Source organism: Giraffa tippelskirchi, chromosome 4, assembly GCF_054371585.1.
Source record: "Giraffa tippelskirchi isolate mGirTip1 chromosome 4, T2T-mGirTip1v1.2.pri, whole genome shotgun sequence".
In the NCBI taxonomy this organism is placed as follows: domain Eukaryota; kingdom Metazoa; phylum Chordata; class Mammalia; order Artiodactyla; family Giraffidae; genus Giraffa; species Giraffa tippelskirchi.
In genome coordinates this window covers 80286249-80307723 of record NC_137278.1, presented here as the reverse complement: position 1 = coordinate 80307723, position 21475 = coordinate 80286249, and the positions used below count along the sequence as shown (strand labels likewise).

The window sequence follows — 21475 nt, the reverse complement described above, 5'->3', positions numbered from 1 at the left end:
GCTTTTTTTTTTAATGGGGAATGCTTGCATGCTAATAAGGTTGTTATTTTCAGAAAAACACTTTTGAGGAGAAATTAGCAAATTTAAACCACGTGGCTTCAGTGGGAGCTATAAAGGTAATTTAATATGGTCACAAAACTGACTGTAGGCAAAGTATAAATCCCAGTCCTGGGCTTTTTGCCAAGTAGATTGTGCTTATCTTTCAAGAATTTCCATCTTATGTGAGCATTTCTAGGTAGCACCAGCACCAAAATCTGCCAAGAACTTAATACACAGTGTAAGGTCCAGCCACAATTCCAAAGGAAGGTTCACAAAGGACTTCCAGGGTGAAGGTCACACAGGTGTGCCGAGGTGGTTTCTGTGGAGCCAAAGACCTCTGGCCTGGAAGCTGAGAGATCTCGGGCTTGTTATTCATCAGGTGTACGACTCCACTCCACAGGCAGATCTATTCATCTTTGCACTTCTTTTTTTATTTTCTATTAAATGGTGATAGTGTCTGTCCCTACTTGCCTTACTTAGCTTTTAAGTTTGCAGCCCTCTCCTCTTCTGGCTCTTCTGCACCATCAGCTTCTGTGTAACCTGGGAGCTTGTCAGAAGCAGAGAACCTCAAGATTTCACCTCAGAACTACTGAATCAGAAAGGGCATTTTAGCAAGCTCTCTAGGCAAGTGCTACTAACAAGGAAGTTTAGGGAGCGCTGCCTTGATTCCTTCTATCCTGCCTACTCTAGGAATTTTATTCCTCTTCCCAAACAGTAACAACATAAATACACAACCCCAGCCACTGCCAGAAAGCTCCCAGGAGCAAGAGAACAAAATTCTTACTGCCTTAATTAAACTCTAACTCTACCTTTCAAAGCATCTAAAACATAAAAACTATTTGGAAGAAAATGGAGCAAAAACAACAGCAACTAAATTACAACTTGAAATCTTATTTTTCATTGTTAAATTACAAACTCTATACAATATATACTCACAGTTTATCTCCGAGCGTGTTTTTTCCTCTCTCACATTTCTACTCGTTGAGTGAATCCTATGTGGGACAGCAACAAGAGGCTAGGAAAGAACAAAGTCAAGGACAAGTCACTGTCTCGTCCACAGAATTACCCACATATGAAAGAAATCTCTCATTTTACATAAAAATGAAAACAAAATACAACTTTATTATTATTATTTTTAAATGGCAACCACAAATTGAAAACTCTTTTCTCTTCAAATTGGGAGCTTAAGATTAGGGATAAACATTATCCACAGCAGATTCCCAGTAACTTTTCTTATGAAAGTGCTAGTTGCTCAGTTGTGTGCAACTCTTTGCGGTCCCATGGACTGTCGCCTGCCAGGCTCCTCTATCCATGGGATTCTACAGGCAAGAATACTGGAGTGGACAGCCATTCTCATCTTCCCGACCCAGGGATTGAACTCAGGTCTCACGCATTGCAAGCATATTCTTATAAGTGAACATAGGAGTGTTCTTATGAGTTGAACATAAATAAATATTCAAAAATGAATATTTTGACAATACAATAGGTTTCAAAAGCTACAGTAAGCTTTCCCTGTTTCAGAGACAACTGTAATTAAAAAAAATCTGCCTCAACTTCTTATATCAAGGATAAAATAAATGAAATGAAATAATGCTAAAGGCATTAATGATTTATGGTCTTCTTACCTAGTAAACACAACATTTCCCCCACCTTAATGTTTTTTCTTGTAGAAGCAGCACTTTATTTTCTTTCCTTTTACTTTATTAAGATCTATGTGTACATTCCGAGAGAGGTATCCTGGGGGGAGGGGAGGTGGGGGTGAGTTCTTACTGTTAATACTAACACATGGACGCTGTCCAATCTTTATGGAGTAAAAATGGCTCTATCTGAAAAGCTTCTGCAACTTCATTCTATATACTCTATGCCAGCATCTAATTCACGTACCAAATAGGTTTTTCTCCCTGTGTGTGAAACACTATCTTTGAAGTTATTAGCTGTGAAGAAGATACACTCTTACATTTATCTTTTTGGAAAATGTAATTTGTAAACACTTGAGCTCAAATTCTTAAGACTCTATAAGGCAAATCAAGAACAGGACCCAAGTTAACTATTCTCAGTGTAGACATCTCTCAGGAAATAGATACATGAATCTGAGAGACTCAAATATTAAAACACCACTGGGTAATAAAACAGAAGCAAAAATAACTTTAAAAAGTAAGTATTTAAACTTCAAACAAACACAGTGAGTTGTAGTTTACAAAGTGCTTTCATATACCTTAGCCCATTCTGTTCTCAAACTTGTGAAACAAATCTTTATCTTCATTTTATAGATAAGGACATTCAGCTAGTTAGCTGCAGAATGAGAAAAACCCTGGACTTTTGATAACAATATTTGGAGTAAAAACAAGCAAAAATAGGTATCATGTTAGATTAGTAACACATATCACTGTTATCAGTGAACATGGATGAAATCTGCCCTTTCTAAGAGAATCATTTTACTTTCTCAGCTTCAAAGGTATAATTATAAAGTTATTAAATCTTACAATGTTGTACCTAGTAAATGGGTTAACATATAGAAGAAAATACTATCAAGTAAAAACCAGAATCACAATTACTTCAACGTGCAGTACTTCTAAAATAGAAATTACATGGGAACCCTACATGAAAAGTGGACTTTCTTCCACTGTGAATAATGTATAATAAATTAAAGAAAAACTAAAGACTAAAGTAGAACTAGTATATGTGCTAAATATTTTCAAGAAAATTCAGTTTCCACAATATAGATATAGTATCAGCAAGTGCTGAAATACTAAACACATTCAAATTCTGAGTAACAACATGGCACTTAGCAATTACAAATCATTTGCAAATAATAAGACTGTTAGATATTACCTTTTATGCATAACATATACTGTAGTATATATGTATAAATTACTATAAATTTCTCTGGAGAAAGTATGATCAAAAGAAAAAAAATAAAAAGATCTTAAACTGTGGTCAGAAGAAAAGCTACCCCATCCTTAACCTATAATTATAATACCAATAACAGTCTTGATAAGGAGAAATTTCTTTCTTTGGCATATGGGAAAATTTCAGAAGAGTCTTTATTCCACAGCTTGCTTCTACATTCAGTTTATTATTTCTCCTCTTTAAACACATTTTAAAGGACTTTATAATCCAACACAACAAGTAAACAAGATGAAGTGAGAGACAACAGTGTAGCATCTAATGCACTGAAAGAGTACAGGTAGTCCATGTCCTGAATCTTGATATGCATGAATTTCAGTTACTATAATATAGTTAAATTATACTAGTCCTCTATAACATGATTCAAATTTTAGTCACCAATATATTAATTGTATATTATAAATTATTAATTATATGTTATTCAGTATATTAGTATCTTATCAACATTCAGTATATTGATTATAATTGCATAAGATAGAAACTTCACTGTGAACTCTTCAGTCCACAAATGACTACAGATTTATGTGTGTGTGTTAGTCAGTCGTGTCCAACTCTTTGTGACCCCATGGACTGGAGCCCACCAGGGCCCTCTGTACATGGGATTCTCCAGGCAAGAACACTGGAGTGGGTTGCCATTTACTTCTCCAGGGGATCACTCTTCCTGACCCAGAGATTGAACCCGGGTCTCCCACATTGCAAGCAGACTATTTACTGACTAAGCCACCAGGCAAGATGATTCATAGTCTACTTATAATAACAGATCTACATCATGATCAGTGGCTAATCACATCACTACTTTCAAAATACATCTGTGACTGATCCCTGAGCATCTGTTATTCAATTCATGCACAGACAGCAAAGTGTGTAGCTGTGTTGTTTCCCTGTCTCCGAGGGATAATATACTCATGTGACATTTCTCCAAAAACTCATAACTGAAAGAAGGAATTAGCCAACAAAGAGAAAACTGCTGCAAAGAAATAGAAAGTGATCACTCTGGATTAATGTTGGAAATGAAATTACAAGATAAAACAGACGATAGTGAGAATACTGACATTGCTGCTGTTCAAGAGACTGCAGACATATAGCCATGGTAACTTAGTGAAGGTGAACCTGACACAGTGAAGAAAGAAGTTCTGATAAAAAGGATGAAGATGCCCTAGAAGAAGGGGCACTAGCAAAAAATTTCACAACACAGGAATATTGAGATTATTTCATACATTGAAAGGTCAAAGGATAAAATGCTAGAGGCACTCTGAACTTAAGAAAATGACATTCACCAATGCATAAAAATACTTGCTCTGTGTCATGAAGTTAAATGACAAGAAGAAGGCAGACACTGTGCAATCTACTCAATAAACAGACTATTTGATAGTGAAATAATCCACCGAAGTGGTTTTTTTATTTAAACAAAGAAAAGAAACAATTCTCACATGTTCTAATATATCACAATGTACTAAATAAAATATTAGTTTTACTATTTTTCACTTCTCTATACATTTAAAACTGACAATAAGAGAGATTTTAATCTTCTGACAAAAATTTTTTAAGATCACAAAACAATTATAATTTTCCTTATGGACAATTTAGATTGCTCTGCAGGATTTCAGCTCACTTGATCATTTTTACAGTCCTTTACTACCATCCAAATCTACACAACACCTATATATTAAAGAAGAATTTATAAAGCAAAACAACAAAACCCAATTTCTCCCTAGTATAAAGTCAATAATATTTGATAATTTTTAAGTTTTTTAAATTTTCAAATGTCTTTCCAGACCTTTAAACAAAAGGACAGTGGCTTATTTACAGTTGTATAAATATAAGTTAGAACAGTGGTGAATTGATAGAAAGGTTCTCTGACCCAAGATAAACTGAGACCATCTTTCTGACCACTGAGAGCCATAGTTTCTTTAGTATCATCACTGAAATTTACACCATTTTAGTAACCTTCTAAAAGCCAGTCAAGTTCAAGACTATCCACCTCAGCTACATACTCAGTAACAGAATCCTGACATGTAACATATATGAGTTGATCTTTGGTGTCACAATTATTAGCTGAGTTAGGAATGTTAAATATGCCAACCAAAGTGAAAGCTTCCTTTTATATCTGTTCTCCCACCACACTAGGGTTAATTAATTCTCTAATTACACTGGATAAACACAGCAGACAATTAGGGTATTAGTCACCAACAAAGTCAATCCTACAGTTTCCACTAACCACTAATAACTCATGAAGTACTGTACATGGATTCTTTTTGAGAAGAAAACAGAACAGAAATTTTGTGTATATTCTAATATCTTGTATAGGTGGTTCCCATTTGCGTCCTCTTTTACAATGGATTATTTATTTGGCAACTTCATCTAAAATGATTACTTTAAAATAACTAGAGTAATTTCAAGAAGTGGATTAGATGATTCTGCCTTTACTATTGGACTTTCCTGCCTACAATGCAGCCTTTACCTTTAATATTTTCAGAAAACAGTCTTCCAACGTAGTCAACAGAAAAAACTCAGCTCGTGACTTCTCTAGGACAGGCAAAATCAAGGGGTTATTTCTTCCCTCAAGAGTTTATTTAAATTAGACCCAGACCTTAAGTAAACTGATTCCGAGATGTATATACTTATATACACACACATTACATATACCACTTGGTAAAAACAGTTCCTACCTCAGGATCATCATCATCAAAATCATGGTAAGTGGAATGATCTGGATTATTCACTTTATCCAACAGTTCAATTGCCAAAGACCGTGTCAAAGGCTGTGTGACAAATGGGTGCTATAAAAATAAAACAACATAGTACTTATTAGAAGTCTTGATTAAATGACATCTTACCTTTCGAAAAAAGACATTTTTCAGGGCAAAAATAATACCTGCAGTAACTTTTCAGCAGTAGGTCTTTTCTTTGGATTTTTGGTAAGTGCCATTTTCACAAAATGATGAAAACTATTCGACCTAAGAAATTTTGAAAATCAGATTTTAAAATTTCATTTCTGTTTTTTGTTCATGACTATAAAAGTAAATAGCACAAAAATACTTACCACTTCATTTTATCCTTTAGTTTAGGAGGCTGAAAATTGCTTTTTGTCATTAGAAATAATGCTCTGAAAAATCAACAATCATTACACAGCATTTTAAGACTGCATACTTTAGGGTATAACATTAATTCTACTACTACTATTCCCAAATAAGGTGAAGCAAAACTAAGAATGCTATTTGGTCATGACATGATAAATAATATTGGGAGGGGGATGGGACCTTAATTGAAGCACAGCATTCTTCAGGTATGACACACTGACCTCATTGGGTGTAAGTCAAACATAGGAGGCTGCAGCTCGGCAAGTTCTATGGCAGTGATCCCCACCGCCCAGAGATCACACAGCTGATTGTAACCTCCTTTCCTCTCAACAGCTGCAACTTCTGGAGCCATCCTGAAGGAAATATTCCAGAAAAGAAAAACCTGTTTACTGTATTTCATCTTCTGATTCCCACCAGACACATGGAACCATCACTGTGTAAGCTGAGGCCTACTTAGACCTTGACATCTGAAAAATAAGTATGTAATACTTAAATGGCTCGTATTTCCCAAGATCGTGACATCTAATAAGATGAGATCGCAACATCTCATAAGACCCTCCCCATCCCAAGCCCCTACTGGTTTCTCATCTGTTACTTTGGTAAGTTAGCTATTTAGTATAAAGGTTTATAACAATTTACAAATGTAATAGAGCAACATGTACTAAATTTGTCCAAACTCCAATCTCTCTTCCTCTGTATATGTAAAATTCTATAGAGAAATAACATACTGTAATAAATAATTTATCATTTTTAGCTCTTTCTTTTTACACCAAAAACTGCCATCTGGTCTCTGTTTTCACTTGACCAAAACTATTTACCAGGGCACCAAGAATCTTGATTTAGTATGGAAAATCCCATGGATGGAGGAGCCTGGTAGGCTGCAGTCCATGGGGTAGCTAAGAGTTGGACACGACTGAGTGACATCACTTTCACTTTCATGCATTGGAGAAGGAAATGGCAACCCACTCCAGTGTTCTTGCCTGGAGAATCCCAGGGACGGCGGAGCCTGGTGGGCTGCCGTCTGTGGGGTTGCACAGAGTCGGACACGACTGAGGTGACTTAGCAGTAGCTAAGTTTACTATAAACTTAACTGGTGGTGGAAAGTTATAAAAATGAGTGTCTGCTTTTTTTAAAGAAATGTATTTACTCAGAGGAAAGTTACCTAAATTCAGTAAATTTTTTGTTTCTTTCAACTTTATTGTAGTCTTATTCTATCTCTATAAATCTATATTTTATTAAATACTCACACTGATTTTCAAATATAAAAAATTTCAAATCCTAAGCAGTAGTTCTGAAAATAACTACATGAGATAAACACTTCAACTCTTACATATCAAAAGTATGATTAAAAAAAAAAGTACTATTTAACTAGGCAGCCTTACAAGAATGTTTATTTTCCCAGTATTATTTCAGGAAAGTCAAGGAAGTCAGTCAAATTAACAAACAAACAATAATTTTCTAAACCCTTGATCTTAAGATGGTTTTTAATTTTAAAGTAGCTCTTATGACTATGCAAATTATCATAAGAAAAGTGAATTTTTAACTATGATGGTTTTAACTTGATTGATGGCTAGGTTCCAGCCTGCTGTGGAAATGCCCTACAGAGGATGAAGGTGCACACGGGCAGCACTTTAACGAGCTCACAGGTGATGCTCCCTCTTCCTCTACAAACATATGAGTGACAGATTCCACTCGGAGCACTTCTACTCCTGCCAATTAGGCTGCATCCTTGCCACAGCCAACTGAGTCATCTGGGAACCTGTTTGTTACATTTTTTACAATGAATATGTAATTTAATTAAATATTATCAAAACTAATTTATTATGAAGGTAAAAAGAATAAGTTGTCATGAAAATGAAAATGTATGCTTTAGAAAAGTTTCTAAAGATGAAAAACCAAAAAAATCTGGCAAACCAGGTTAAGAACAGGACAGCTGTAAAAGATTAGGAAGGCTACAGACTGCATGATTCCATTTGCATGACACTGGGGCAAAAGGCAAAACTATAGAGACAAAAATCAGATCAGGTGCTGCCAGAGGCTAGAGATGGGCAAAAATAATTTATGAAAAGGGGACAAAAGGAAACTTTCCTGGGTGATAGAAACCTATGTTTTATAGTGATTGTGGTGGCATTTTTCACAACTACAGAGTTTCTCAACATTCATAGAATCGTACACCTAATAATGTTACATTTATACCTCAACAAACCTGACTGGCTAGGCTCTCACTAGACTTTAGAGAAACACAAACTAAAAAACATGGTTCATTTGCATACATCTAACTAGTTATCTGCACAAAGGCCTTGATCCTGTATCAGCAGATTGTCCCCTGCCAAAAAAAAGTACATGCACCTTAAATTGAAATAAAATGTTTAAGGTGTATGTGTAAGTGTATTAATTTTGAGATTTGCCAATATCACAGACTTTTTTTGATTAACTGAAATAACCGCCAACCTTAGTGACAGTGAATGAGAGATTCTGTAAATATTCTACATCCCTAGAGTTTAGCTGGGAAAGACATGATATTAGAGAGAGAGTTGAAGAGTCAGAGGAGAATCATGCTAGATCCTGGAGACTGAATGAGAGCTCCTCCAGATGTTTAAAATCAAACTGAGGAGACAGAGTGCCTAAAAAGAGTTGTAACACATAACTCTTTAATCTCTTATTCCTCTCAGAAACTAACCTCAAATAATGAGAACAAAAAGAGAAATATAAACATATCATCTTTGAAAAATCTAGAAGACATATTTGGACAGAAGTAAAATAATAGTAAATGATGTGGCAAATAGGAGGAAGGACAAATCTAAGAGTGTGTGGAGGAAAAGACCAACGAGCAAGCCAAGGATCCCAGAAATAAGTAAAATTTAATGTAAGCCAATTATCACTTTATTGATGACTAGGTTCCTTCCAAGTAGCTTGTTCAAAAAGTTTTGAGCAAGAGAATACTGTGAATAATATAATGTTGAAAAATTCGTCAGAATACGGGCTGATCTATGAAAATACATATAATATGTGTAGGACCAAGAGTTGAGGGTTTTTGGGGGGCAAAACTGGAACTATCAGGTTTATATCAGATTTTCTAAAAGCCACATCAATCTTTAATGCCTTTTCCACTTAATGAAAAATAATGTGGTAGAATATTCAATGATTATGTAATTCATCCACAGTGTATATGTCTAAATTACTTAGCCTGTATGACTTCCTTAATCTGTTTTAGACCATTCAGTGTATTTTTAAATAAACACTGCATACAATAATGATAGAAAAACAGAAAGTTAAATTATCAGTCAAAATAAAATTACCAATATGGTGTACCAATGAAAGACTTCCGTTTGGCAATCGTAGCTGTTATCTGAGCAGACACCCCAAAATCAGCTATTAAAAAAAAGAGATAAACATTTAGAAAATAAAACTGAAAGTAAAATTAAAGTAACATGAAAAATTTTCAATAATTATTTTAATTAATTTCATAGAAATGAGACATTCGCAAACATCAGTCTAAAATCTTTAATTTAAGTGGACTAGCTTTAAAATATCACAAAATATGGTATATGATAGCCATGTGGATTCCCATACATCCCCACGTGAATCAAACGACAACAAAAGTCAAGATCAATAATTCTGATGAAGAAACAACTGAGAGACTCTAACCTGCCAGACTTAATGTTATAATTTCTAATTCCCAGGACCTGAAATTCAAGGAAAGTCGCTGGAAGGGACCTTAAGTAGGAATACACGCCATTCATTTCCTGCCATACACATGACAGCTGACATAAAAAAATAAATAAATAAATCTCTACTGGCAAATCTATCATGAAACGACATTGAAATAGACTTTTTCTAAACATCTTACCTAGGCAATACATTCTAATACCAATACCAATCACTATCAAGAAATTTATCTTTATATCAGTTTATTTTTATGTTGCTATTTAAGTATGTTGAGTTCTATATTTTCTAGTTTTTTAACGAATGATTTATAAATCTTTACAAACTAAGATATATATATATATATATTTCACATATATATATAGAGAGAGGAGGTCTCTAAGGCACATAATATTGACACAAAACATTAAATTGCAGATGGAAACTGTTCACTAAGCCATCAATAGTTACATAGCTGCTTTTCTCATATACAGAGGTGACTTAGGAAATTTTTTATGCAAATTATTGTACTTTTTAAATTTGCTTAGTCCTATTATAGGCTATAGATCAAAATAGTTTTATCTTATTTTTAGAAAATAAATATTTGAATTTTGATTTGTTTTATAATGGAATGTAGTTCAAAATAATTGTTTCAAACCTAACAGACACAATTTTATAAAGTTACTATATTGTACATGTTTTCTATCTTAAACTTTCAAATTAAGTTATAATTTAGGTTTTGAACTGCTTTAATCATAAGGTGACAACTAAAATTACAAAATAAAAGCCCATTTAGCATCTAAATTACATTCTTATGTAAGTTAATACTGTGTTTTATTTTAAAAGCTTACGTAAGTAGCTTTTTTGGCATTATTGACTTTTTGCTTTTGTCTGTTTGCCTTGTTTTTTGGTTATAGGGTAATTCTGTACCGATTTCTTACTAGAAGTCCCACTCCTTTAGGGTTAGAGGTGAAAGAATTTTCAAGGTATATTACTTCACTATTCATTATATCATCAATCATTATTTATAACAAATCTGTCATATGTGAAGGACAAATCTGATTCCCATTTAAGAGAAGAGGAAACATATACAGGGATTATATATGCTATGTCCTGCAATGAAATTTCTACCTAAAAATATATAGACACTGCTGAGAAAGGGGAAACCTAGTCCTACAGAGGAAAACAAACTTACTATGCTTTGAAATAAATTTGTGTAAGTGATGAAAGTCAAATTTACTTACCTAATTTTACATGACCATTATCCGTTAATAGAATGTTAGCTCCCTTCAAAGTGAGAACATTTCAGTTAAAGTAGGAAACATTTTATCAGACCACACATATAATACATTAAACATACACATTTAAAATAACAAATGGCAGTTTCAGACCTAGAAATACTTATGATTTAAAGTATGCCCAATTAAAATGTTAAATAGAAATACTGCCTCCCAAAGGGACTATAGGCTGCATCCTTCTCCTCCCTGGGCAACTTTTAAATGAGAAAGCAAAAGTAAGCAGCCTCTATAGTTCAGGATGCAATCAATTACATAAGAGTAAGTTTGGGGAAAAAATATCAGGAAATCCCTTCCCACACCCCAAAGAGGAAGAAATAACCAAAATCTGCACCCCCTGATATTACTGCAGCTCTAAGGAGTAATGGGAGAGATGAGAAAAAGGAAAAAAAACTAGAGTAGCAATTTCAACTTAAATTAGGCCCTAGCAATCTAGACTCTCGCAGAGTCTTCAATTTGTTCTCTCCAGATTAATTTTTTTAAATTACAGTTTATATCATGTCACCTGTAGTTATGATGCTTCCTTCCATCCATCCATCCATCTACACACCCATTTATCCCTCTTTCCCTAAAAGACTACCAGCAACCAGATGCTATTTTAAGCTCTGGGGTTATAGTAACAAAAAAGTTACAGCTCTCATGGAGCTTACATCCAAGTAGGAGAGAAAGAAAATCTAAAAATGAACACACACACACACATCACACGAATGAATGAATGAACCAATGAATGGTTCAAAGACAGATACAGGTAAGTACTCTGAAGATAAAGCTGGAAGAAAAGGCCTCTCTAAGGCAGTGATAATTACACAGAGACCCAGATGAAGGGAAGGTAAGAGGCATGCTAAAATCTAGAACAGTCCAGTAACAGCAAATACAAAGTCCTGGGACCAGAATGAACTTGACATGTTCCAGGAACTGCAAGTTTAGTGTGGCTAGAACAAAATGAATAAAGAGAAGAGACGTGTGAAATGAGGTCAGAGAGGAAAGCAGGGGCCAGATCATGCATAACTTTAATGGTTATGTTAAAAAATCTGAATAAATATGGAGTATCATGGGAAGCCAATGGTAGTTTATAAGCAGGTGACAAGATCTGAGTTAAAAAGGTCACTTCAGTTGTGAGGTAGAGAACCGACTGTAGGACCACTCAAGAATGGGAGCAGGAAGACCAGTTAGAAGACTATTCCATAAGTCCAGGTGAGATATAATGGTGGCTTAGACAGTGGAGAAATAGTGGCAATGGCCAGAATCTACCTAATCAGGCCCAAACTCTGGATGGAGTCCAGCACACAAGTTCTTGCATAAAGGAGCACCAAACCTCCTGGCCAACTCCATCTCTTAACACTCTCCTGCATTTTCTTCTCTTCAATCTGTAAGATGCGGACTTTACAATCCTTAAAATGACCCCACAATTTCTGATCTCTGTATCTTTGCCCACACTGTTCCCTCCACTTAGAAAGCATCCCAACCTCCATTTCCAACAAAAATCTATCACTTCTTCCAGATCACTGAAGTGCCAATGACAGAATCTTTCTTGATTTACTTATCTTCTTAGGATCCCTCCTACCTTTGAATCCAAGGCTCTTTTCTTATGTCTTTTAAGTGGCTTACGAACCATACTTAAAGCAGAGGATCTCAGCATGTGATCTGAGAGTCCACTGAAATTTCATGGACAATTTGAAGGCATGTGCATAAGGGCATTTTCTGAGGAGAGAGTCCATGGCTTTCATCAGAGCCTCAAAGAATATATGATCCACCCCTCCCCCCAAAAGGGCTAGAACTTTTCTGTTAGAGAAAACCTCAGGAAACAAACAGGGGAATGAAAAAGCAGGAGGTAAGTAGATGAGGAAGAAGAAAGGAGATGTCAGTTATCTTTGGAAATAACCTCAGAGTCCTACCATAGGGGTGTTTTACCAAGCATGTCTGGTGCATCTGCTCTCCCCTGCCAGTTAAAGACTAGCAGAAAAGGTCAAGGTTTAATTTATCCATCTTGATACATTCTTAAAGACAGTTCCTTAAGACTGCCAAAATTTACTAAACATCTTACAGAAAAAACCTTAACAAACATTTTGGCCAACGAGAAACTTCCTAAAGGTCGTAAATTAATGGAAGTTATGGACCTAATTTACATTTTATAAGTAAATAACTACAAACAAGATAAAATGTGTTATTAAAACATGAATCCACAATTGCAATCTTTAAAGGCATGAATGCGATGGTATGTAAACTGTATCTCAATAGAGCGGCTATAAAAAAATAATGAAAATCTTCAAAGTATCACTCAACTTTATTACAGTAACATATTAAGACAACAAATTCATCAAATAGAATAACTGAGATAATTTTGCTCAGTTTGATAAGAATATTTTAAGAAGAAGAGGGCCATTAAGTATATATACCTTTATATCTCTGTGCATTTTTCCTTTACTGTGAAGATAGTATAATCCCTGGAGTTTCAAAAAAAAAAAAAAAGCAGAAACAGTAATAAGACGTTACTACAAAAAACTCTCTAGGATTTAAAGTGGTTAACTGAGTAGTAGTTTCTCTTACTTATTTACCCATCACAAAAGGCTCTAGGGACAATCATTTTATTTTACTGGAATATCCAAAAAGATAAAAGAATCAAGAAAATGAAAGAGGCAGAGCTCATTCTGAACTGCTAATTTTCCTAAGACAAATAATTTTCACTAAACTCTGCTCAGTTTGAAATAACATTTTAAAAATAAATATCCAATTAGTATCAGAATGAGTTTCAATTCCATAAGAGTGTTTAATTTTCAAGACTTTCTTTGGTACTACGAGATATATAAAAATAAATAAGTAAATCCAATTTTAGGAGGTATATTATCATACTAAAGCTTTAAATAGTTTATTTGCAAATATAATTTCCAAATTCAAGAATTTTCCAAGCTGGAATATTTAATCCTTATTCTACTTAACAGGTTATACACAATAATCAAACATTTCGTTTAATAAAGAAAATTACTTTTCAATTAGCATTGAACTTACCTGTAGTGTTTCTCTGCTAACATACGCTATTTGCAGTTCTGAGAGAGGTCCTGTTACTATAAGAGGAGAAAATTAGTCTTAATAAAATTACTTGAAGTGTGTTTTTTCAATAAAAGACAAAGCTGTAAAAGTTCCACTAAGCAACAGACTTAATATATTTAAATTCTACTAAAATGTAAGCTCCATGAGGGCAGGAATTAAAAAAAATCTTATTTGCTCATTGTATTCCCAGTGTTGAGAACAGTGCCCGGCATGGAAAGGCCACTGAGCTAATGTTCGCAGAATGAATAAAACAGTAAAATAGTCAATGAAATTAATGTACATTTTCATTTTTTACACCTGATCACAAGACCTTTTAGAACTAACACCCAAAAAAGACGTCCTTTTCATTATAGGGGACTGGAATGCAAAAGTAGGAAGTCAGGAAACACCTGGCGTAACAGGCAAATTTGGCCTTGGAGTACAGAATGAAGCAGAGCAAAGGCTAATAGAGTTTTGCCAAGAGAACACACTGGTCATAGCAAACACCCTCTTCCAACAACACAAGAGAAGACTCTATATGTGGACATCACCAGATGGTCAACATCGAAATCAGACTGATTATGTTCTTTGCAGCCAAAGATGGAGAAGCTCTATACAGTCAGGAAAAACAAGACGGGAACTGACTGTGGCTCAGATCATGAACTCCTTATTGCCAAATTCAGACGTAAATTGAAGAAAGCAGGGAAAACCACTAGACCATTCAGATATGACCTAAATCAAATCCCTTACGATTATACAGTGGAAGTGACAAATAGATTTAAGGAACTAGATCTGATAGACAGAGTGCCTGATGAACTATGGACAGAGGTTCGTGACATTGTACAGGAGGCAGGGATCAAGACCATCCCCATGGAAAAGAAATGCAGAAAAGCAAAATGGCTGTCTGAGGAGGCCTTACAAATAGCTGGGAAAAGAAGAGAAGCGAAAAGCAACGGAGAAAAGGAAAGATATTCCCATCTGAATGCAGAGTTCCAAAGAATAGCAAGGAGAGATAAGAAAGCCTTCCTCAGCGATCAATGCAAAGAAATAGAGGAAAACAACAGAATGGGAAAGACTAGAGATCTCTTCAAGAAAATTAGAGATACCAAGGGAACATTTCATGCAAAGATGGGCTCGATAAAGGACAGAAATGGTATGGACCTAACAGAAGCAGAAGATATTAAGAAGAGGTGGCAAGAATACACAGAAGAACTGTACAAAAAAAGATCTTCATGACCCAGATAATCACAATGGTGTGATCACTCACCTAAAGCCAGACATCCTGGGCCTTAGAAAGCATCACTATGAACAAAGCTAGTGGAGGTGACGAATTCCAGTTGAGCTATTTCAAATCCTCAAAGGTGACGCTGTGAAAGTGCTGCACTCAATATGCCAGCAAATCTGGAAAATTCAGCAGTGGCCACAGGACTGGAAAAGGTCAGTTTTCATCCCAATCCCAAAGAAAGGCAATGCCAAAGAATGCTCAAACTACTGCACAATTGCACTCATCTCACACGCTAGTAAAGTAATGCTCAAAATTCTCCAAGCCAGGCTTCAGCAATACGTGAACTGTGAACTTCCAGATGTTCAAGCTGGTTTTAGAAAAGGGAGAGGAACCAGAGATCAAATTGCCAATATCCGCTAGATCATCGATAAAGCAAGAGAGTTCCAGAAAAACATCTAGTTCTGCTTTATTGACTATGCCAAAGCCTTTGACTGTGTGGATCACAATAAACTGTGGAAAATTCTGAAAGAGATGGGAATACCAGACCATCTGACCTGTCTCTTCAGAAACCTGTATGCAGGTCAGGAAGCAACAGTTAGAATTGGACATGGAATAACAGACTGGTTCCAAATAGGAAAAGGAGAACGTCAAGGCTGTATATTGTCACCCTGCTTATTTAACTTAAATGAGGGTACATCATGAGAAACGCTGGGCTGGAAGAAACACAAGCTGGAATCAAGATTGCCGGGAGAAATATCAATAACCTCAGATATGCAGATGACACCACCCTTATGGCAGAAAGTGAAAAACTAAAGAGCCTCTTGATGAAAGTGAAAGAGGAGAGTGAAAAAGTTGGCTTAAAGCTCAACGTTCAGAAAACTAAGATCATGGCATCTGGTCCCATCACTTCATAGGAAATAGATGGGGAAACAGTGGAAACAGTGTCAGACTTTATTTTGGGGGGCTCCAAAATCACTGCTGATGGTGACTGCAGCCATGAAATTAAAAGACGCTTACTCCTTGGAAGGAAGGTTATGACCAACCTAGATAGCATATTTAAAAGCAGAGACATTACTTTGCCAACAAAGGTCCGTCTAGTCAAGGCTATGGTTTTTCCAGTGGTCATGTATGGATGTGATAGTTGGATGGTGAAGAAAGCTGAGTGCCAAAGAATTGATGCTTTTGAACTGTGGTGTTGGAGGAGACTCTTCCGAGTCCCTTGGACTGCAAGGAGATCTAACCAGTTCATCCTAAAAGAGATCAGTCCTGGGTGTTTATTGGAAGGTCTGATGTTGAAGCTGAAACTCCAATACTTTGGCCATCTCATGCGAAGAGTTGACTCATTGGAAAAGACCCTAATGCTGGGAAGTATTGGGGGCAAGAGGAGAAGGGGACAACAGAGGATGAGACGGTTGGATGGCATCACTGACTCGATGGATATGGGTTTGGGTAAACTCCAGGAGTTGGTGACGGACAGGGAGGCCTGGCATGCTGCAATTCACGGGGTCGCAAATAGTCGGACACGACTGAGCGACTGAACTAAACTGAATAATACCTCTTAAATGTTAAAGAAAACACAGCCAAGATGTCTAACTAGTTTTTATTAAAACTTAAAAAAAAAAAAAACTGAGATAGCATGTATTATTGGCTAAGTTAAAAACAATACTTTTCCCCTAAAATTATTTGTTTTATAGATACAAAAATAACACATTTTCACTAAAAAGTTTCAATCAACAGAGATAAGTCTCTTCCTGATCCAAACCACTATTACTCAATAATAAACAAAAATCAACAGTGTGGCCTATCTCTACCAGATGACTTTATACACAAATGTTTTATGCAGTGCAGGTAGGCAGTGCACACACACACAAACATAAATGGAATTATATTATGCAAACAATTCTGGAACTTGGGCTTTTTCACTTATCACAGTCATCTTTTCATCTCTCTATATATATCATATATATATAGTTTAATCATATCATAATATTTGCATAGTATTTCTTCTGTGTGCATCTGCTGATTATGAAAAACATTTAAACAGTTTTTTCTTTTCCACTATTAAATCACTTCAGAATATAAGAAGTAAGTTAGGTGGGAGAAACGATTCCAGAAATTGAATTAAATCCCAATGATGAAATCATATAGTAGATAGTGATCTCCCACTTACACAAACTTAATCGTTTTGTAAAAATGTGTAGTTCAGACTACTTGTATTCTACAACTGCGGGAAAGAAGAATCTATTCCACTTAGATTCTTTTAGGGACAAGGCTAAATTTCAATGTCTGAGGATAAACCATATAGTAACTAATTTCTGTGGCTTATAAGTCTACTCTCATCCAGTAAGAAAGGCCTTCTTGACAAGTCTGTTCCCACAATATGACAAACAAGATAACTTGAAAACCCTTAAGGTAACACCAGGTAAACATTTTAAAATAATTTTTAAAATGCCTAACTAAGCTTATAAATAGTAAGAGACTTGCCCAGAAGCCAAAAGGAAAAAGAGAAATGAAAAACAGAATGGTAAAAATGTCAAATATTCTAGCTGTCTCTTAGAAGAAGGCCAATCTTAGTAAGCCAGGGCTTTAGTGTTATCCCCTACATTGGTACAGAAGAAAAGGTTATAGGCCTGCAAAGGAAGAGTTAAAACAAACACCCACGTAAAACCAGAATCCTCAAAGGGCTACATCCTCATTAAAATAGCAGACAAGCACCAGGAGATGAAGAGGGATGTGTCATGGCCTGGGATCTGGACAGGGGAAAAAATATCTTCCCTTGGAATTCGTAAGGCCACTTCTTCACTGAGGTTTAGAATTCAAATATATATAGAAAACAATGAGGCCACTGGAGCCCTGGGGAAAAGAATCCAATATTGTCGAAAGGACACACTCTTTAAAGTCACATGGAACTCCCACTGAAGATGATCTCAAAATTACGAATGAATGAGAAAAAAAATTCAACATAAACGATTTAATAGAGTGTAGAAAGTTGTTAAAGGACAACATCAAACAGAAAGAAAAATGTTCAATGAAAAACAGAGACCAAAAAATCTATTATGTTGCAACAGTATAAAGTTCTAATGTTAGTTCTGCAAAGAAAAGTATACAAAAGGAGAGGAGAAGGATTTGACCATGTGGTCAAAAATATGTCCATGAATTCTTTGATACAGCCCCCTCAAGAGCTACAACTTAATTCGCTTCCTGAGTGTGGGCTGGACAAAACGACTTCCTTCTAAAGAACAAACTGTAATGGTAGTGACAGAATACAACTTCTAAGACTACATCATAAAAAGTTTGTGGCTTCTTCCTTGCTCTTTGGGATCATTTCCTCTGGGAGAAGTCAGCTGCCATCCTATGAAGAGACTCAAGCTGTCCTATGGTGAAATCTACATGGTAAGGAACTGAGACTTTCTGCTAATATTGATGTAAGTGAATCATCTAGAAAGTAAATCCTTCAACCTTAGTCAAGCCTTCAGATGACTACAGTTCCAGACAAGAGTTTGACTACAACCACATGAGTGACCATGACTAAAATCACCCATTTTAGCGGACATTTGGTTCTGCCCAAAACCTCCATAAGACTTTCAATCCACACCAAAAGGCTCTTCGTATTTGTTCATATTTGGTCCTGCCCAAAATGTCCTTAAGGCATTTGGTCCATGCTAAAAGATGACTGATATCATGTCCTGTATAAAACCATGTGGCATGAAGCAAATACGCTCACTGCACAGGACCAAACTGCAAGGACTTTTACCATGGACCAAATGTCTTATGCATGTTTTGGCCTGTCCTACAAGGCAAATCACCCAATTAAGCCATTCTTAATTCCTGACCCTTAGGAATTGTGAGATAACAAACATTTGTTTTAAGACAACGAATTTTAAGGTCATTGTTGTAACAGATAACTAATATGGTTCACCTTTTAAGAAGATGTAAATTTAAGAAAATCATACTGAGTAGATGATGGAATTAAGGACAGTAAGAAAAAATATAAAAATTCACTTAATAGTACTTTAGAAATAAATAATTTTTAAAAAGCGGCTTTAACCAAAAAAAATTGCATAATGGATCAAAATATAATTTGTATATGCCAGCAAAGAAACAAACAAAAACCCCATAAGCACTGTGGTTATTAGAAAAGTAGAACATCTCCTTGACCAAACAAGGTAATCCAGGATATTTTATACTACTCCCAATGGAATGACAACATGATGAAAGAGAGGAGAGGAGGAAACAGACACACACACACACACACACAGAGAAATGGGAGCACGTTTTATATGGTTATGTAAGTAGACAGCGCTGTAGACTGCAGCCAGAGAGAAGTATACATTGCCATGAAGTGGTTATTTGGTAGAAACCTAGGTGAAATCAAAGGCGTGAATGCAGAGAAAGAGGGTTTGGAGCTGTGTATAAGCATGTATAGTCTCAGCATGTATGTCTGGCAGCACCCAAGTTAATACAAAATTATTTCTTCCATAGATTCTTCATAAACAAATCAGTACCAACAAATTCATATTACTGTTATTTCCATCAGAAGGTTGATATAAAAAGATAATATGACAACCTATTTCTGTAACAATTGGCTTTCTTGCTTCCTAATGAAGAAAGCAGAATCAGACATCTAAGACCAATGATACATATCTGATGAAATTATGAAACAACCTAAGACTAAAAAATAAGCATGCTTCAAAAAACTAAAGATGTAAAAGAACGGATGAAAAATTACAAGAAAAGAATAAGACAAAAAATTGAAGGAGAACTGAAACAGAATCAATTTTTGGAAATGAAAAATACAGTCACCAAAAATTAAAACCTAATGGATGTACTTATCACACGTGTACAATCAGTGAACTGGAAGATGGCTATGAGTATCCTCAGTGTTCTGAGGGACTAAAAACTGGAAAATATGAAGGTGACTTTAAGAGACATGGAATGGAAATTCTAGAAGGAGCAATCAGAGAAACTGAAGGAGAAACTATCTGAAGAGACAGTAATTAACCATTGTCAGATCTGATAAAAGAACTAAAATCTCATAGGTAAGTACTTTAAGTCCCAAGCAGGAAAAGTAATCTACATTTAGATACTAGAAACACCAAAAATGAAGAGAAATATCTTAAAAGCAATTAGAAAGAAAGGAAGATTACCTGCAAAGGATCAATAGTTAGCAGAAGGTACCAACAACTACAGAAACTAGAACAATGGTCCAGTATCTTTGAAATGCTGACAGAAAACATACGTCAGTGGAGAAAATGTGCCTATGTCTACTTAATCTATCATTTAAGAATGAGGATCAAAGACTGAGTTTACCACCAGGAGATTAGCTGAAAAAATTTTCAGAAAGAAGGAAATTAAATCAATAAGTATGGAAACCACAGTAGAGAAATTAGTCCAAATGAAGACAATATAAGGGGAAAATAGCTTTTAAAATTTATAACAAACTTCCAGAAACATTATGCTCTGTAATGCAAAATGGTGCCAAATATTTTCCAATTTTCACTGAAACTTTGAAGTCAAAATGTTATTAATAAAAAGGAAAAAATTCTCAAATAGAATAGCCACACTTAATAAAAAATATTCTCAGAAAATAAGTAACTTTTCATAAAGCAGAAATATTCAATATTCTCATGCTTTTCCTTCTGGCCTTTTTTTTTTTTTTAAAGTTCCCCGACCAGGGATCGAACCCATGTCCCCTGCAGTAGAAGCAATGAGTCTTAGCCACTAGACTACCTGGTAAGTCCCTCTCTCTGGCTTTCAAGGCTCTCTGGGTCTGACCCAGATTCACCCAGGACAGTGAGAGTGAGCACTGTGCTGCTGCCTCACCCCCAGGAGCGCACATTCACCGATCTTTTAAAGACCAATTTAAAGCCCACTTTCTTCATTATGCCTTCTAAAACACTCCTGGAAAACCTATCATTTCCTGTTTCCTATTCCAACTGAACTAACTATATATAAAATGCCTTCTTTAGAATAAGGAAATAATTCCACTGCATGCAGCTTTCTAACTTAGAAAGCAAATGCTCCTTTTGCCTGTATATATCTTAAATTTCCTATGTATCCATACAGTATAATGACAAAACATACTTTCCACAAAACAGTGATGTTTAATATAGTAAATAACTGTATTTTAAGAAATTCTACTTAATTTCTTTAACATACAACTTTGGTCTTACCATGATAAATATCCTGTAAGGAACCACCTCCGCAAAATTCCATGCAAATCCAAAGTTTATCTCGCCTATAAAAAGAAAACAAGC

The 21475-nt window shown here is 35.4% G+C and overlaps 1 protein-coding gene across 34 annotated transcripts in view; it reads right to left on the bottom strand.

Moving 5' to 3' along the window:
* Positions 1-21475, bottom strand: part of MAP4K3 (mitogen-activated protein kinase kinase kinase kinase 3) — a 179354-nt gene that overhangs the window by 62505 nt on the left and 95374 nt on the right. For 32 of the 34 annotated variants that reach the window (XR_014051553.1, XR_014051552.1, XR_014051550.1 and 29 more), the window contains 10 exons: positions 21392-21456; positions 13973-14028; positions 13363-13410; positions 10916-10958; positions 9326-9398; positions 6248-6379; positions 5990-6052; positions 5822-5903; positions 5616-5726; positions 976-1054 (listed from right to left, as the gene is read on the bottom strand). Coding sequence is in view for 28 of the 34 variants with exons in the window: in XM_081483181.1 (XP_081339307.1) it covers positions 976-1054; positions 5616-5726; positions 5822-5903; positions 5990-6052; positions 6248-6379; positions 9326-9398; positions 10916-10958; positions 13363-13410; positions 13973-14028; positions 21392-21456 (752 nt within the window). In the remaining 6 variants the exon portion in view is untranslated. The remainder of the gene's footprint in view (positions 1-975; positions 1055-5615; positions 5727-5821; positions 5904-5989; positions 6053-6247; positions 6380-9325; positions 9399-10915; positions 10959-13362; positions 13411-13972; positions 14029-21391; positions 21457-21475) is intronic. The other 2 variants (XM_081483198.1, XM_081483199.1) reach the window with 1 other exon arrangement.